Source organism: Elephas maximus, chromosome 16 (assembly GCF_024166365.1).
Source record: "Elephas maximus indicus isolate mEleMax1 chromosome 16, mEleMax1 primary haplotype, whole genome shotgun sequence".
Taxonomy (NCBI): domain Eukaryota; kingdom Metazoa; phylum Chordata; class Mammalia; order Proboscidea; family Elephantidae; genus Elephas; species Elephas maximus.
Genome location: NC_064834.1, coordinates 15,299,304 through 15,318,193, shown reverse-complemented (window position 1 = coordinate 15,318,193; position 18,890 = coordinate 15,299,304). Strand labels below are relative to the sequence as shown.

At 40.9% G+C, this 18,890-nt stretch overlaps 2 protein-coding genes across 16 annotated transcripts in view; one reads left to right on the top strand and one right to left on the bottom strand.

Annotated features, from left to right (window-relative positions):
* The window catches only part of ASCC1 (activating signal cointegrator 1 complex subunit 1), a 149,242-nt gene extending 146,534 nt beyond the window's left edge, over positions 1-2,708 (bottom strand). For 8 of the 12 annotated variants that reach the window (XR_007513401.1, XR_007513402.1, XM_049854823.1 and 5 more), the window contains exons 1-2: positions 2,603-2,708; positions 492-636 (exon numbers count right to left, since the gene is read on the bottom strand). Coding sequence is in view for 10 of the 12 variants with exons in the window: in XM_049854823.1 (XP_049710780.1) it covers positions 492-603 (112 nt within the window). In the remaining 2 variants the exon portion in view is untranslated. Of the gene's footprint in view, positions 1-491; positions 649-1,604; positions 2,125-2,358; positions 2,432-2,602 lie in introns of those variants that run through there. The other 4 variants (XM_049854827.1, XM_049854828.1, XM_049854822.1 and 1 more) reach the window with 3 other exon arrangements.
* Positions 2,280-14,214, top strand: ANAPC16 (anaphase promoting complex subunit 16). Of its 4 annotated transcripts, none has more exons than XM_049854832.1 (4): positions 2,436-2,534; positions 7,329-7,497; positions 12,314-12,388; positions 13,310-14,214. In XM_049854832.1, exons 2-4 carry the CDS (start codon positions 7,356-7,358, stop codon positions 13,417-13,419), a joined length of 327 nt encoding a protein of 108 aa, XP_049710789.1. In that variant the 5' UTR covers positions 2,436-2,534; positions 7,329-7,355; the 3' UTR covers positions 13,420-14,214. The 4 variants fall into 4 exon arrangements, with proteins under 4 accessions (XP_049710788.1, XP_049710791.1, XP_049710789.1 ...); XM_049854833.1 differs by lacking the exon at positions 2,436-2,534 and adding an exon at positions 2,539-2,628; XM_049854831.1 differs by lacking the exon at positions 7,329-7,497 and having other exon boundaries at positions 2,280-2,534; positions 12,314-12,378; positions 13,310-13,477.
* Positions 14,215-18,890: the final 4,676 nt, after the last annotated feature.

Genomic DNA, 18,890 nt, shown 5'->3' with positions numbered 1-18,890 from the left:
TAATTTATCTCAATAATTTATATATATTGTTTTACAACTTTACAAGTAAAGGAACTAATTTCACCACAGAATAATAATAGTTAACAACTAAAATTACCCCTCATTAAATTTAAGTTTTTATGCAAAGATGGGAAACCCTGGTGGCATAGTGGTTAAGAGCTATGTCTGCTAACCGAAAGGTTGGCAGTTTGAATGCACCAGGCGCTCCTTGGAAACCCTAGGGGGCGGTTCTACTCCGTCCCATAGAGTCACTATGAGTCGGAATCGACTCGACAGCAACGGGTGTCCTGATGTATGAACTGCAACCGAGAACACCTCAAACTTAAATGTTTATCAGTCCTCTTAGACATCAACACAAACGGGCCTATGAGAGGCCAAATACCTCAAATTTAGGTGCTGATGTAGAAACACACCAAAGCGAAACAAAGAATTACTCCTACAATACAGTGTACATTTTACTTTCAATCTGACCAAAGGGCAACTAGAATTACCTTCATAGAAGTCCTCATCATCTTCTTCATGCTGACAGGTCTGTTCTTGGATGGGATTCTTCCTGTAAATTCGTCCCTCAATTCTTAGAAGCTGTGGGCGCAGAACATCCATGGTACTTTCTCCTAATAATATTCCAGTGAAATCCTGAAAAATAAACTATCACCTTACCTTTCATTTTAGTCAGAAATAAAAACCCTTTCTCTAGTATATGAATCATCATGGCGACCTGAAAGGACACAATTGAGCATCAGCTCACAGCACATCCGAAACAAAATAAACGCTGCTTAAGACAATTCAGGATTCCACTGCCATTAGATTTCCTCTATCTGTAAGCTTCTTTGGGTCAGCTCTGCATTTTCTACCACACTATTCCATTCCTGGCTCACTCTATACAGAAAAGTAATCTGTAAACTATTTAGTCCCCTCCCCCAAAAAAGGCTGATTAAAAGATGAGGAGCTCTTTTCATACAGCCTGTTCATGATTTTGAAAGAAAAAATAGAGATTTTTTATTAGTTTAAACTAAGGGGGCTAAAATGCAACCTTCTGCATTTACCTAGCCATTTGCAAAGTGAAAAAGTGTTTCACCCTTTCTAACCAGCATGGTGATTCAATTAGGGATGTTTAATAAACTTCTCTTTGGAGGAAAAAAAAGCCCCTAAGTCATTTTGGAAACGCTGGTGGCATAGTGGTTAAGTGCCACAGCTGCTAACCAAAAGGTCAGCAGTTCAAATTCACCAGGCACTATTTGGAAACCCTATGGGGCAGATCTACTCCATCCTTTAGGGTCACTATGAATCAGAATCAACTCGATGGCAAGGAGTTTTAAGTAATTTTAGAGGCGCTAGACATACACAGCCCCTGGGTAGTACAAATGGTTAACGCGCTAACCCAAAGGCTGGCAGTTCAAGTCCACCCAGAGGTGCCTCCTAAGAAAGGCCTGGTGATCTACTTCTGAAAAATCGGCCTCTGAAACGTCATGGAGCACAGATCTACTCTGCTACGTGGGGTCACCATGGGTCAGAACCGACTCCAGGGCAAGTGGATGATGCAAGAGGTACACACTGGACACTCAGACCCAGGCACCTGTCAAAACAGTTAAAATATGACTTACACTGTCTTTCAAACCAACACGTCTGAAGGGTGGAAAAGGAATACAGACCCACGAAGCGGCCAAGCTAAGAACCAAGAATTCAGGAAACAAGGGTTCCTTATGAGCTAGTTGTGGTGACGTTCAACCCACGCTCCTGCCACATAGCTTGGATAGTCTTGAAGCCCAAAACACTTAAGAGTTCCAAAAAAACCAGATCAACCTTTACTAAATAATACTCAGTCCAACCCTCAGCAAGTAAGTCACTTTAATTGGTAGTTGGCCTGCTTAAAGAAGCGAGGAGAGATCACATGTAAGAAATAACGATGCAGAAGGCAAACTGATTTAGATGAAGAGGGGCCGTAATTAGCAAGAGTCTAACGTCACTCCACCCTAGTGCACTATTCCCCCAGGACCTCTCCCAAAAGACAAATGGCTCTCCACAAAAGTTGACGTCGGGCCCCCAGAGAATGGACTCCAGAATAAGAGGCCGTTGTCTCAGAGACAGCAAATTCATCATCCACCTTTTCTGCTTGGCCCTCGGCTACCAGACTGTTCACGAGGGAGAATAATCAACGCTGCCTCGAGGTGACTTGGAAAGGGAGAGAATAACAGAAGGCGTGCCAGGCCGAGGAGGAAGCAGAAGCCCTGAATTATAAAGCCAGCAGAAAGATCAGTAAACCAAAACGAGTGACCATAATGAGACTCATTGCGCCAGACAAACTGAACCAGAGAGCAGAAGAACCCGGAAGCGCTCCGCGCAAGCGCGTTCCCGCACCTGCTCTTCTCCGCCCCGGCCACGCCCACCGCAGCAGGGGCGCGCGCACGCCGCCGACGCCGCCACGGGATCCCTCCGCGCGGGCGCGAGCACGCTGCCGTCCTCGTCGTTGCGAGCGCGGCCACCCCCGGGGCCCTGAGGGCGGGGCTGTAGGGGCAAGTGCCAAAGCCGCTGAGGTAAGTCAGCGAATGTACAGGGACCCTCCGGAGCTTGTTGGGGAGGAAGTTGATTTCTAGGATCCTACCTGCAGGGACTAGGAAAATGGAGAAGGTAGGAGGAGAAACAGGAGGCTGCCGCAGTGGACGTGTGAGGAATTTTCCTCAGGCCGGCGTCGGACTTGAGTGCGCATGCGGGCCGGGGGGCGGGGCCTGCGCGGCGGATGGCGCCGATGGCGTCGCCTGTTTGGGGCCGTTGCCGGATGGCAAGCGTGGCTTGGGGTTTGTGAGCAGCTGGCGTCCTGACCCCTCCCCTCTCAGCTCTTTTCACTCCACCTCTCCTAATTTTAGCATTATTATGTTTGGATTATAACCCAGCTGTTTTAGGTTAATGTAGTGGAACAGTTTGTCGATGGTGGAATTTAGTGATTACTTATAATGATTTGCTTTGAACGACAGTAGGAACTTTTTCAGTGTCTATTATTTTAGAAGATCTTTTTGTTGTTGTTTAATAAGGATATATCTATTAGGAAGAAAAGTAGTTTGTGAATGCGAGATCATCCCTGTCTTACATGAAATAAATGTTTAATCAACTTATGAGTTATGGACACAGTCGTGCTGTGTCCCCCCAAAATATCATTGCTCTCATGTGAGTATCTCTACTGCCAATAGTCCCAACTTCCCTGATAGGGCCACACCAAGTTACATCATCATCAATATTTATTCAACAGAATTTTAGTGAATACCTCCCAGGGGCGTGACAGCTTAGTGGGAGAGTTGTTGGGTGCTGTCTAATCAGTTCCTGCTCACAGCGACCCCATGTACAACAGAATGAAACGCTGCCCGGTCCTGGGCTATCTTCACAATGGTTGCTATGTTGGAGCCCATCGTAAATGTAGCCACTGTGTCTGTCCATCTCGTCGAGGGTCTTCTCTTTTTTGCCGACCCTCTGCCAAACATTATGTTCTTCTCCAAGGATTGATCCTTCCTGATAACATGTCCAAAGTATGGGAGACAAATCTTGCTGTCCTTCCTTCTAAGGAACATTCCGGTGGACTTCTTCCAGGATAATTAGTTCATTCTTCTGGCAGTCCATGGTATATTCAGTATTCTTCACCAATATCATAATTCAAATGCCTCAGTTCTTCTTTGGTCTTCCTTATTCATCGACCAGTGCGAGAGAGAGTTGTATAAATAGATCTGTAGAATGGGGAAGAAAAAGAAAACAGTAAAGGACCAACCCTCATGACGCCAAGCTTCTCTATGGCGTGGATAACTTTTGTTGAGCTGCTAGCCATGTGATGTCATTTGTTCATTCATTCACTCAGGAAATGTTGTGGTCCAGGGTCTGTGCTAGGCCTTCAGGGAGAAAGACAACTCTTTCCCTTTTTCCTAGGTCACAGAGATTCTTCCTAAGATCATGAACCTTAAAATGAAAGTGTAAAGTGCCTTAGTGGAGAGCATTTTCCCTCTTCCTGAGCCAACCCTCTCCTCTCTAGGAGCTTGCTGTTAGTTGGAGAGAATTAGAACTACTGTGATTAAGTGTGATGGGACATAAAGATGAAAAACCAAGAGCTGTATAGAAAAAAAAGAGATACAGAAATATCCCTTTAGAGATTTTGGATAGCCAGTTATTAAATGCTTGCCATGCCTGTAACTCTTCCAAATGCTTTACATGTATTAACTAATTTAATTTTTTTAATACATCCATGAGATATCCTTATTTCACAGAAGAGACAGCTGAGGAACAGAGGTTAAGTGATTTGCCTAGGGCCATACAGCAGGTAAGCAGCAAAACAGGAGATGAACCTGGGCAGAAAGGACTCAGAATCTGAGCTTTTAACCACTCTGCTGTTGCCTCTCATCGTACATGGCATGCCAACAAAGACATTGCCTCAAAAATGGCACAGCAAATGAGCTAAAAATTGTCTCTGCACCTCAGTTTTGCTTTGTCATCTGTAAAAAGATGACCTTTATGCAATCCTGTGGTTCCTGTGAAAAGTTTAGTTCGTTCAGCAAACATTTACTTAAATAAGCAGCTACTTACTATAAACCCACCCTGTAGGCTAGGCATTATATTTGACTCTGGTGATCAGAGTGCCTACCCTCATAGGGAAATTATAATCTAGGGTTTATTGTTAGTTTAACTCCTTTTTATCACTTGCTGATAGCGTGCAAAATTTAACCTCAATCATATGTTTTGCTCTGTATATTCTCAGCAACAACTAAATAAGTAAAATTTAAATTAAAAAAATTTTTTTCAATATAAATCCTCAGAGCTAGAAATTACTTAGGTGTATCTTTCCACCTCAGCAGAAAGTTAAAGTTAGCGTTGTGCTAATTCTATATTCCAGTCTTCAACGCTGGCTGTTCTACATCTTAAATAACAGTAGTTCTGAGAGTTTGAAAGAAAATAGGATGAAAGGGAATCCCTTTGATTATATTCAGTGTAGAAGTCACTGTGGCTAGCTTTTGAAGCCATCCTCACTCCAGCAGTTGCTTGGGTGCTCCGCTGAGCTACTGATCTCAAAATTTAAAGTATCTTTTGCATGTGCAATTGAATAGAGCATTCATCAGGGTGTAAAAAAAAGTTAAAGAGTTCTGAGTGCTAGGTGAGATATATAAACAATTCCCAGTAGGTTCCAAGGTGAACTGATGGAAAATAAAGACTACGAGCCACACTCCAAAAGATGGATAAATCAAAAGATGGATAAATCGTCGTTTGAATCTCAGCAGGAGTTCACTTAGAGATTTGTACCTTGTCTGTTGCACCTTAAATTCTCTTTAAAGAGCGTTTAAAAACTTGTCAAGCTGTATTTTGACCCAAAACCTGTTGCTGTCGACTCTGACTCCTAGTGACCCTATAGGATAGAGTAGAACTGCCCCATAGCATTTCCAAGCGGTGGCTGGTGGATTCGAACTGCCAACCTTTTAGTTAGCAGCCGAGTTCTTAACCACTGCGCCACCAGGGCTCTGTATTTTGACCCAGTGTTGTCCAGAGGATTAAGTATGAATCTAACTTGGGAAGTTGTCTCCTCTAAGGAATGAATACAATTTGGAAAGTTATCAGAACTTAGAGGAAAAAGGAAATGTGATCTAATGGTAAGATTGAAAATGTCACTAATCAGTTTGCATTTTTAATAGGCTGAAAGTCTAATTATAGCGTTTGCCTTACTGTTCCCATAGCCTACTTTCAGTATTAATCCGTATTACTTGCAGACATACAATGAAATCAGAAACCAAGCTCTGCTTCCCTCACTGCCTTAAATCTTCATCACAAAATTAAGGAAATAGAACAGTGTTTTAGAAACGCATAGTATCATTTTCCTGGCAAAGAAACGGTTCTATGTACATAAAATTTATATCTGCATAGCATTCCCTCATGTTTTCTATTTTTTCTCAAAAATAAGTTTCAGCTTGCAAAAAAATTAGTGAAAAATATTCAGCTAAAATTCTCTCTGGCCATTAAGAGGGAAATTCATTTTAAAAATCCTTTTAAAGTCTTCTTTATTATTTTTTTTATTGAGGTAAATGTCATGTACCGTAAAATTAACCATTAACAGACATTTTAAAGTGTACGATTCAGTGTAAAGTCGTTTATTAACCTAAATACTAGTCTTGCACTATCCCGTATGGTAACCACTAGTCACATGTGGCTATTTAAATTTAAAGTAATTAGCATTAAATAAAATTTAAAATATAATTCTTTAGTCACACTAACTTGGTAGCCACATGAGGCAAGTAGCTACCATATTGGAAAGTGCAGAAATAGGACATTAGAGCATTGCATTATAACAGGAAGTTCTGTTAGACAGCATGATACTAGACCATTCTTTTTAGGTAACACACACTTAATAATCTCTTGTTATCGTGTGTTATAAGCTTCTGTGGCAAAGAGTACCTTGAACTTTTGTAAGGAGTCATGTATTTATTACAAATTGTTCCATTTACATTTGGTCTTTTTGATTTTTTTATGACATAGGATTAAACACTCACAGCTGCTGTATTGATAATAAAACAGTTGCCTTCAAGTCAATTCCGACTCGTAGTGACCCTGTAGGACAGATTAGAACTGCCCCACAGGATTTCCAAGGAGTGGCTGGTCGACTCAAGCTGCGGATCTTTTGGTTAGCAGTTGAAAGCTTAACCACTGCGCGCCTCCCCCCCCCCCCCGCCCCCCGCACCACCTTCTGTTCATAACAGGCTGTGATTTCCAAGTTATTTCCTGAGCCTTTTGTTACAGTTTTGGGACGCCATCAAGTGACAAATTTGGGTATTACATTTGGAAGGAAAAGTTAAATTTTTTTCAAGAGAAAGGCCAATATTTCCTAACCAGTTCCCCTTCTTTGGGAACAGAACACAGTGTTTTTCTGGAATTTTATTTGGAAATTTTTAGAAGTGAATTTTTTGGTGTGGCTTGGTCAGGATGTATCCAAGATGAATTGCTGTGGAGCCTGGTTGTTTTACCTTCATATGATTTCTTTCCTCTGTAAAATTGCTGCCTCGGTACTGCCATATCGTCCCTTCATAGCCCATAAATCACCCACAGTCAGTCCCATGCATGACATAAACAGTTTGCTAATGGTAGGAGGTAGTGTTTTAAGTAGACAAACTATTCTTAAACATATTTTCACTTAAAAACCTAAATGGCATTTTGACCCAGGGATATCACTAAAAGGTTGTAAGGGTAGAGAGCATGGACAAAGGGGAAGCTAATTCTCAAAAAAACTGTACACTGGCCCTTACGGCAGCCGCAATGAAATGTTGCCGATCTCACTTCCATAAACTTGCCAGTTGCTGTTTCTTTCTCTGCAGTGAAGGGAGAATTCCACTAGAGAGGAAATGGCTGCGTCCTCATCATCCTCCTCAGCTGGAGGGGTCAGCGGAGGCTCTGTCACTGGGTCTGCTTTCAGCGTCTCAGACCTCGCCCCACCGCGGAAAGCCCTTTTCACCTACCCCAAAGGAGCTGGAGAAATGTTAGAAGGTGATGTCATGCTGCTTTTTGCTGAATAATTGGTTTCAGACCTGCAATGAATATTAATTGTGAAAGAAGCTGTTAAGTGGATTAGGACAAGTTTGCCCTGATTTCAGCTCCACATTTCATATCTTGTCCCCATCTCAAAATACTATCTTTAAAGCACTTACATGTATTTCTCCAGAATCAGAATTTTGGAGCTGAAAAGACATTGGAAGTCAAGGAAGTCATCTAGAGCTATTTAGAGACAGAGAAGTTCAGTGATTTGACCCTGTTAAAAGCAAAGTCATCAAGCAGGGATTCTCTTGACTTCCTGCTCCATTTTGCTTTATCCTGCCACTGGTCTGCCTCACTATGGTCAGTAGGGCTAGTGTATTTTTTCTAACATAATTTGTGTAAAGGTTCTAAGAAGAAACGAAAACTAAAATGCTGCCCTTATATGCAAAGATGACTCCCCTGGCCCACTGCAGACAAGCTGTGTGGCTTTTTTGTCACTGGAGCTGGATTTACATCATTCACATTCTTACTCCGCACACGTTTGCAGGCTGGCTGGACAAGATCAGGTTACAGACTGCACGCATGAAACAGCATTGGTGTCTAGACTTCATCAGACTCATGTGTACTGTGATGGAACCGACTGAACTAATGACCTAAGACACAGTGATTTAAAAAAAAAAAACTAAAAATCGCTGCTAGTTTTATCCTTGGTATTCATTAGATCCAGGCCCTTGGAAGTCACTCTTGGAGCAAGACCAATAATTTTTAATAAAGGGCACCTGAGGATCTTATTTAAAATGCATGTTTCTGGGCCCACCCTAGAGATTCTAAATAAGGCTAGCGTACAGCACAGGAATCTTCATTTTTGACCAAAATTCAGGGAATTCTCATGGAAGTAGTCCTCTCATCATACTTTGAGAACATTGGCAAAGAACCTAAATCAGCTTGATTCTGGCACCTTGTGCTTAATTATATGTTGGCCTTTTTTGCTTTAAATATTGCAAATTTAAAAAAACTGAAAAGGTATATGAAAAAGGTATAAACTGTGGCTGGGAATGGGTGTTTTAGGATGATCTTTGTTCATTTATATCAGGCATAATAAAAAGCAGAGGCTTGGGTTAAGCCAGGGCAAATGGGAAGAATCATTTCTGACAAGAAAACAAGAGAAGACTCTGGGACCATAAGGCTTTCTAGGATTGGTTTGGGTCACAATTAGTAGTTAAGTAGACAACCAGGTAGTATAATAAGGTACATCTGAGGTGTACGTACTTCTGCCTTTGCCTTTCCATTTTCTTCAGTTGTCTTAACTAAATACCTGGGCTAGGATCACTGAATCTGCAGGCAGTGAACAGTTGAAGCCTTGTTTATTTGGCACTAAAAATACAATTTCAGTTATATGCAGCAGAGACCTGGTATTAAATAAGTTTCCCACAAAACAAATCGAAAGTTGGAGGCACTTAAATTGCTTAATGAGTTTTATAGCAGCAGAAGAGGAATCAGTGTTTAACAATGGAGCCCTAAGATCCAAGTCCTTTAAAGTCTAGCTATAGGAGGAATTTAATGCGGGAGGTACCTCCATAGTCTCAAAGCTGTCACCATTCTGTGTCAGTGCACACCAGAGTACCTGAAGACATTGAAGATGAAATTCTTCTGAGATTAGTCTGCATGTTGATGTTCTAACCAGTTCTATCTGGATCTATCCGTTTTTATTCCATTTCAGTGTGCTTCATGAAAGAATGTGGTGGTTTTCTATTGTAGGATGAATTTATATTAAGTTTAAATTCACAGTGCGGTTTTGAATGTTCACTTCCTTAGGTTAGAGTTTCATCTGTATCTTAAAGCTGCTTACCCTTAAAGACAGACTATGAAAAGTAATACAGATATTGTAACCCCTGAACTCCCTTGGTCAAATCAAGAATTTTAAGTTAAAAAGAGAACTCCTAAATGTGAGTTTATGTGTTAGATTTGGAAGCATTTTCTACTATGTTTATAAAACCAAAAAAAACCAAGTGCCGTCGAGTCAATTCCTACTCATAGTGACCCTATAGGACGGAGTAGAACTGCCCCATAGAGTTTTCAAGGAGTGCCTGGCGGATTCGAACTGCCGACCCTTTGGTTAGCAGCTGTAGCACTTAACCACTACGCCACCAGGGTTTCCATCATGTTTATAGGTGGTACTATACAGTTTAACGCACACGTCCCTGACCATTTTATTAAAACTGTTTAATAGAACATGAAAATAGAATAGGAAGGCTTGCCTGTTCAGAGTAAGGAACAAAGATGAATCGAGGTTGGAGATGCAGTTTATAATCATAACAGGCTCAACTTGATTTTACATCCTCCTAAGCCTGGGCTGATAAACCCAAATAACCTGTAGTTAACCTTGTGAGTTAACTTTTTGGTGCAATGTATCTGCTCTCTGATAACAAACACTTCACATAAGCAGTATACAGCAGTTTCCAGCACTTTCCTGCTCTTGGCTAAAATTGTCCTCACCCAGTGATTAGTGAGCAAATTAGAGATGGCCTTCCAGCCTAGAAGTGGCTATATTTTAGTGACATTGTAGGCCACTGAAGCATAAATTATCTGGCATTGTCTAATTTCCTGCTGTGAGGTAATATTCTCTTAAATGAGTTTATTAGCATCCTGTTTATTGGAGTTGGCAGTGGTGTTAGATATAGACAATTTACTGAGCTTTTTGCTATTTATAACCTTTGCTTGTCCCTTAAGAGGAAAGCTGATGTAGTGCTACTTGGTGTGTTTCAAAGGTCTTGATTACAATTTCTAAATGGAAGACAGATTACCGTTTTCTAACTCCTCTGTGGAGGAATTCCAGACTTGAGGTTGGTACAGATACCACATCTAATAGGATGTGGCTAAGAAGCAGTGGACTTTGTGGTTAATACACAGTTTCAAATCAGCGAAGCTGTGTTCCATAGGCATGTAGGGTGGTGGCGTGATACGCAGGTGCCTCTTTGAAAGATTAGCTTACAGTCCTTTTGCTCTGAAGTTGACTGCCAAGGAGAATATGCAGATATCATCACTTAAGCATTTTATTCTAATAGCACCTGTGATTAAATGTAAGTGGGAGGTGGCACTTCCAAGAGCTCCCATATATACCTTGGCCTGATCCCTATTGCCCATAATCCCATTGCCTTGTGTGAGATCCTGAAGTTCAAGATCCAGCCACCTGGGAGGTAAGCTCTAATTCTTTTATATTTTGCTCTTCCTGAAATAAAGCTTGAGTTAGACTCGGACTGTTTAACCAAGGGAATGAATAGGATAATGAGTGCTGGCATATCATTTACACCGAAGAGCTATGATAAATTACGTCATTGGTGTCAAATGTTCACAGCAGTCCTTCTCCCCATAGTGCGCTCGTAGTTGTTTGCTGCTATTGCCTTTATCTAAAAAAAAAAAAACTCAGTAATATCATTAGCTTGCCTAGATCTTTAAACTGGACAGTCAGTATAATATTCAGTTAATTGAAAATAAAAATTTCTGTTTTTGCTGACTTTAAATGATGTGTCAGAGATGGTCTACGTTTAGCCAGAGGCATAAAGAGGGGCGGAGGGAACAGGATCATATCCGCTGGATTTCACAATACCTAGAAAGAGGTTGGAATGTCGCATCTTCCCTAAAGTTTACATCCCAGTAATTATTTTTTTTTTTCTATCGGTTTTGAAGATAATACTGGGAGGAAGCCCTCCTCTTTGTGTAGTCAAGCCATTTGTATACAATATCTATACAATATTTTATAGATGGCTACCATGACTTCTGAAAAGCAGGGAAAAGGATAAACACATTTACTTGGTTTTTCAGAAGCCAGAAAATCCTTAGAGCAGATTAAAACCTTTTCCTCTTGTGTGAAACTCAGCACGAGCTCAGAATGTATTGGTCCCTCCTCCTTGTCACTTAATACCTGGCCAACACACCAGCCTTGCCCCCCAGGAGTGCTGGCACGAACTATCTGAAAAGACAGCTGAATCTTTTCTCTCCATTTCTATCAGGATTTTGCAGCAAGATACCTGCCTCAAATTTTTTCTGCCACCCTTTTAAAAACCGCTCCTCCCTGTATGAGCTCCATGTCTTCAGGTGTGTGTGTTGCTGATCAGCCCTTACACGGCAAGAAATAACATGAACTAGCTTATATTTCACAGGCATCGTCCAAGTGCTGTGGTGGCCAAGTCAGCCACCTTCTTCTTGGCAGTTCTTGGCACCAGTACAATGCTAGGCTCTGAAATTGCACCATACTTTTATCACCATCCAAATTGCAGTGTTTTGGTTCAGTTAGAAAATCAAGGTTACAATTTGCGTTTACAGAATGAGATTTCCCAACAGTGTTTTGTGATGGTCATAGTGATGTAATTTGATATATTAAAAATCAACAGCAGCTGTTTTTTAGAATGAAATGATTTGGAGTTTTGGTGTACTTTTGTATTTTGACAGCACGAAGACCACATGGCCAAATGTGTCAGCTGTCAGTGTTTGCCTGATGTACAAAATAGGAGAACATTAAGAAACGCTCAGGCTGTAAGGGAAGAAATGTTGACCAGGACATCAGGTTGAGGCTTCTTGTTTTTTTAAGCACTATTTTTAAACTCTTCAACAAGTAGAGGAACTATTTTAATTTTCTAGGTATAGAAGAAATAGCTTTTATAACAGCAGTAATAGTTCTAAGTGAAAAGTAACAGAAGCCCTCTTTGTAAACACTAAAAACTAAACCCTGAATGTAAAAGCAGGGAAAAGAACAGACACATTTACTTGGTTTAGCAGAAGCCAGAAAATCCTTAGAACAGACTAAAACCTTTTCCTTTTTTGTTTGTAGATGGCTCTGAGAGGTTCCTCTGCGAATCCGTTTTCAGCTATCAAGTGGCATCCACACTTAAACAGGTGAAACATGGTGAGCACACGAATGTTGTGTACTTGACTATGAGAGTAAATTTACTGAGGAGGACTCAGAAAGATCAGTGTGTTCTGTGACAAAAGCCATCAAAACTCAGCAAGGCTATTTAAGTGAACTTCTGAAATTACCTACAAAAAAGAACATTCTAAGGCTTTAATCCAGACATAATATTCATATTGAGGCATAAAGTTGAAAAGAGTTTTCTAGGCGAGTTAGTGATGTCTTTCGCCTCTTATGTTGTTTTTTCCTCTTCTTTCTGAGACCTTCTTTTGCTGGTGTCTTCCACTGATTATCTTCATCTTCAAGTGTTTATGTAATACCTCACAGTCTATCTGGCCTCTTGAAATCCTGGTACCATCTTTTCTGTTCCTTCCTGTCTCGTGAGGCCTTCATTTATGCCTCAGGGAACTGCATTCCCCCACCAGACCGTTTCTCCATGGAAAGCACTATGTGGGGGGAAAGCTGCAGCTGCCTCTAACCCTAGGATTTTAGGACACAAATCAGTGTGGCATGGAGAATGAGTTTTATTTTTTTTTTATAAGAATAGAGCCCAGAAGTTGCCTTCTATAAAGAAAGCTGGTTGTTGAGGCTGCTATGATGTAAATGAAGAAGGGAGATGGGGTTCATATGAAATCAAAATGATCAGGTAGATGTTTATTTTAATCTGGAAGGTTTTAGTTGTGTAGTCAAAAGCACCGAAGGGGAACAGTAAGTAATTGGAAGTGTTCTTTTTTTTTTTTTTAAAGATTTAGTCTTCTAACTAACATAGAAACTAATATAGAATAGGACCCCATTCCTAGAATATTGAGGACAAATCCTTCCAGAGATTATTTTTTAAACCAGTCATCGTGTTGGTTGGTGACAGTCTCGTGGGACACGCTCTGTGGTGTTATATGTCACCACCTTGACTCTTGACAGATCAGCAAGTTGCTCGGATGGAAAAACTAGCTGGTTTGGTGGAAGAGCTGGAGGCGGATGAGTGGAGATTTAAACCCATCGAGCAGCTGCTGGGGTTCACGCCTTCTTAAGGTTGACATTGCCTCTGGAGCACAGCAGGTGGAGAGCCGCCAAGGGACTTTTCCTACAGCTTCCATAGCCGTCCAGAGAGTCACTGCTACATTGCTGAATTGTTTATTCACATCCATACTTGGCTTATCTGTATCTGTCTATAAGCAACAAATACTTAAATGTGTGATCTTGTAGGGAAAGTTTTTGTTTATTTGTTTTAAAAAGTATTGGGAATCAGATCAAGATAGTCAGTGTCAGAGAATCAGGAAGTTTGGGTTTAAGAGATGTTTATAAAACTTCTCAAGCCAGGTAGGCCACATGCCAGAATTGGCCATCTGAATGGCATCTGTGTTGTCCACCCAGTGCCTGGAAATCCTCCGTAGTCAAGACCAAGGTCAGGATCTGTAATTATAAAAGACAGTACTTCTGACCTAAACCAGTTCTTTTTGCAGATGAATGTGATTTCAACTCAGGACCTGTCCAAATGAGGAATTTTAAAATGTGCTTGTTTTTTTCCTATGTTTATACATCTAATTCTATAGTTTCTAGCTTTTTATAACCTCTTCTAAACATGGCAGATGCTGGCAAAACGAATTGCTTTTTGAATATTAGAGCACCGTAAGAATAAAGCAGTGAGCAAAATCCTTTTAAACAGAGAAATCCTGAGTTCATCTTGTTGGTGGGTTCAAGCAATTCTGTAGCAAATAAATCCTTTGAAAGAGCACCCAAATTGGTTTCTTTATCCTTTCAAAGTCTCAGAGATTTGGATGGAGGAAGATCAAATTGCTTTTTATAATAAAGGAATCCAAAAACTACTTATCCTAAATGGTAGCTTGGATATTTGTCTTTACAGAAGTATATGAATTTCTCCTACCAATATCTGAGTAGATTTTTATAACCATGATAGGAAAAAACCTGGAAGGCTGAGCAGGTATACTTAGTTCTCCCTCATGGAGACCTCATGGTCCACACTGCACAACTAGAAGAATCATCAATTAGTTTATATGCAAATTTTGCCTTAGACAACATTTTGCCTTCATTCATAACTTGCCCCTGATCTGCTTAAACCAAAAAAAAACCCACTGCCATCAAGTCGATTCCAACTCATAGCAACCTGACCTGCTTAGAGTTGCTTAATTATAGATATATATAATCCTAGTAACAATTGGCCTTAATCTCAGAAGTCAAAATGCTTGTCACGTACTACCTGACAGAGAGGTGGTGACCTCATTCAGTAGGTAAATCAGTTGGAGCACACAGTAAGGTTAGAGACCTGCTCATGATCACATAGGTCAGTCAGGAAAATCTTGGGATTTGGAAGAGGTCTTAATTGATAATTTAACCCACTGTTCTTGTCTCTAAAGCAAATCAGAGCACAAGAAGTACCAGCCCATAAACTCACCTGTTTTCGTATTAGTGTTTCTCAACCAAAACAAACAAGTTCCATATTTGAAAGCAATTGAGTTTCCTAACATTGTACTTTTTAGCATCAACCATCTTGATGATTACCAAAAGGAAAATTAAAAATACCTCAACTGTGATAAACCTTTAAATTAGATTTTCAGCAACAGTTTAGAAGCACCTGCTACCTTTCTCTTGTTTCATTGCATAACTGTACAGCACAGACAGTGTTACCTCATCTTTATCTTCTGGTATTTGTGCTTATAGAGTTTTTTTACTTTAAGTTGGACATTTATTTTTATATAATCTTTGAAATTGAAGAGATTTTAGGATTGAACAGAAATCTTTCTGAAGTACTTTTCACATTGATCGTTCAGCTGCTGTTTGAGTCTGTTTGAGTAACAAGACCTTCACTGTCCTTTGAAGATAGCATCTCCCTCCCTGTACCTTTCCAATAACCCTGCCAAATGCATAATATCCCCTAAAACAGAAGAAGAACTTGAGGTTCAGAATAAGTGTTACTTGCCAAGGCTGCCCAACTAAATAATTGGCCAGATCTGAATTTAAACTCAAGTCTACCAGACTCCAAACGTTAGATTCTTATAGATGCACCATGCTGCAACCCACTGAACCCAACTCAGTGCCTTGTACAAAGGAAGATCCTAAAACTTTTTTTTTTTTAATGATAAAATGAATTATCTGGAAGAAATAATCCTTATCACTACCCTCCCTTCTTCCTCCCAGTGCTTGGTGATAAGGCGTCTCAAGCATAATGAAGGAACAGTTTCTTCTTTAAGGAACTGATGAGGATTAACTATATGTTAGTTTCTGTGTCTCTTTTAAGATTTGGTTTGGGAAGAATGTAGTTGCTTCAGGAAAGCTGTTCTTTCTCTGGGGACACCTGAGTGACACCTGAGTGACAAGGACTATAAGAGGGTAGATGGCAGCTACTGACCAGTACTGTGCAAACAGCCATGTTCAGACAGCTGATGATAACTTCTGTGCGTAAAACACTTGGCCATTTCCAAAGCATTTTCACAGTGTTATCCTTGATCTTCACACCAACCCTGTGAGATAGACAAGTATTAATTTACAGTTGAGGAACAAAGGAGATAAGCTGCTTAACCAAGACTGTAGGTAATAAGCAAGGGAGCTGTCTTTCAGATCTCTCTCTCTCTCTGCCTTCAGTTCTATCATATATTTCAAAATCTGAAAGCAGAGTTTGCTGTTTGTAATAAAAAATTTTCATGTCAGTCTTATGTTTAATTCCATATTACTGTTTTGTGTCATGGTAATGAAACATAAATAATAAACTTAAATAGCTGCCTTTATTTTACACAGTCACAATTTTTACTTTTTGACTTCCCGTTTAATTATACAGAATCAGCGGTGAAGCCCAGAGTTTTTACTGATACACTTCAGTGTGTTATTTTTTAGTGCTGTCCCACACCTGATACCCACCTAGAGTGATGGTGGTCTGGAACTCTAAATCAGGTTCTGGACCCAGGGACCTCTCTCGTTTTGCTCTGCCCATTTACTTGCAGTCTCTGTTTTCCCTTCCACCATGTGGTTGGGGAGTCCTTGAATCCCCTTCTCCCGGTCAGAGCACCAGATACTGAAGGGCTTTGTATCAGTAGAAACTCTGGACCTTAAGGCTAAGTCAGAGGTAAAGGAAAGGAGATAGGACCAGGAGGTGCCTATCATCCAGAAGGAAGAGAAGGAACCTGCCTAAGGACCTGAGAGGTACTGCACTTTCAGGGTAAACCTAAAAGGTACTACACTTAGAGGAGAAGAAGGCCACGCTGCCTCTCCCTGCCCCTTTGTCAAAGCACCTAACTTTGCCTAAAATATCTTGCTAGGTCTCCTTGTAATTACCTGAAGTTCCAAACAAGACAAAGCCTTTTATTCGACCATTAGAGATAAAAGGCTTAAACAAAAGACACTCGAGGAATTAAATCTTCAGTTGCAGGCAGAGTAAATATTATTAGACCTTTTTCTGTTTTGATAGCAGAGACAAGCTTCTAGAACTGAGTTTGGGATGGAGATGGCACTAAGGGAGACAAAACAGGAGAAGGACATTAGACTTGATGCTTTGCCACTAGCCTGCAAATAGTCAAGGAGGGAGTCAGAATTTCAGAGTTCCAAGAGACCTTAGATGTCATCTAGTTCTCCCTCGGGACCTTGTCTGCTTCATTCACTGCTGTATCCTCAGTTCCTAGAACACTGCCTGGCAGACAATAGGTGTATAAGATATTTGTTGAGTGAATGAATGTATGAATTTGTTGTATCTTTACCCTATTTCAGGACTTGTGCTAGCTCTTTTCATAGTGCAGTGATGCCTAAGATAACTCAGTCGGCAGAGCCAAGATTAACCCAAATCTCAGCCCAGAGCTCTTTCTCTAAAGCTACACTGGCAGGTGGAAGGAAGCTGAAGGACAAATGGAAGCTGCCAAAGCAACCGTACCCTGTGTGATCCCCTCCATGGGGGGAGCCAGGGAGAAGGATGTGGATGGCTCCCTGCCCTCCTTATAGGTTGCTTCACATGCGGTGCCAGTGGGCGTGCCATGGGTCAGCATCCACGACCTCCCCAGAGACTTTAATTTCCCCAGTCTGTCAGGTTTCCCTAGTGGAGTTGTTTTCCAGAATCAGCTTATTTAGAGCAGGTAATGAAACAACATACAGTTGATTACCATCAAACATGAAGGGCATATGCCTTTCCAGCCATCTTTTATTCACTCAACAAACATTTACTGAACACCTTCTGTGTGCCTGGTGTCTGCTAGCTGCTGGGAATATGCTGTGAAACAAGGCACAGTCACCGCCCTCAAGGAGTTTATATCAGGAGAGACGAAAAAGTAATACAGTGAGAAACTGTTCTGATGGGGGAAACATGAAGTGCTGTAAAACCCCAGAGCAGAGATTACTAACTCACCTGGCAAGGGGTCAGAGAAGGCTTCCTGGAAGGGGGATTTTTAGGCTGAGACCTGAAGGACACATAGGTGGTGTGGGAAGGAAGGACTCTTCAGGTGGAAGGAATGAAATGTGTAAGACCCAAGGGTGAGAAAGGGCATCCTGCTTTTGTGGGACTGCAGGTGGTTTGTCGTCGCTGGTTCATAGAATAAGAGTGCAAGAGATGAGACAGAGGATACAAACAGGCCAGGTCATGATGGGCTTTGTGTTTCATGCTGAGGAATTTGAACTTGAACCTGAGGATAGTGGGAAACCGTTAAAGGGTTTGGAGTTGGGGAATGAGAAGATCTTGTTTCACTTCAGAAAATTTAGTGGCTGGAAATGGTGGAGAATTAATGGCAGTAAGATCCAGATCCCTTAGGAAGTTATGGTGGTAAGCCGGTGCAGCCTGAAGTAAGTATGTGAAGAGAAGGCTGAGCATAGTTTGATGGAATTATGGGATAACAAGAGACCTAATGTACACATGATGGGAATTGCAGAAGGTCAAGCTACCAGCTGGGAGAATATATTCAGAAACCATATATCCAGCAAGAATCTAATAACCAAAATGTGTATAAAACTTTGACAACAACAAAAAGACAAATCATAAAATTGGGAAAGGACTCAGACATTTCACAAAAGAGAGCATTCAAATGGCCACCAAACATGTGAGAAGATGCTCAGAATCAATAGCTAGCAGAGAGATGCAATTAAAAACCACAATGAGATACTATTTCACTCCCTTGGGATGGCTAAGACTTAAAAAGCTGAAAATAAATGTTTGTGAGGGTTTGAGGGAATTGGAACCCTTACCCATTGCTGGTGGGAATGCAAAATGGTACAGCCATTGTGGAAAACAGTATGATGATTCCTCAAAAAAACAAAAATAAAACTACCATATGACCCAGCAGTTCCACTCCTAGGTATATACCCAAAAGACTTGAAAGCGGAGACCAAACAGAGACTTGTACACCAATGTTCATTGCAGCACTGTTCACAATAGCCAAAAGGTGGAAACAACCTAAATACCCATCAACAGGTGAATGGGTAAAATGTAGTATATAATATATACAACGAAAAAATAGTCAGCAGGAGAAATGAAATCCTTGTACATGTTACAATATGGATGGAACTGGAAGAC

Excerpts from the sequence above, each read along its gene's own strand:
- ANAPC16 (XM_049854831.1), top strand. The coding sequence starts at position 2,280 with ATGAGACTCATTGCGCCAGACAAACTGAACCAGAGAGCAGAAGAACCC. Across the intron at positions 2,535-12,313 it reads CAAGTGCCAAAGCCGCTGAG|ATGGCTCTGAGAGGTTCCTC; the intron begins GTAAGTCAGCGA and ends TTTTGTTTGTAG. Across the intron at positions 12,379-13,309 it reads TGGCATCCACACTTAAACAG|ATCAGCAAGTTGCTCGGATG; the intron begins GTGAAACATGGT and ends GACTCTTGACAG.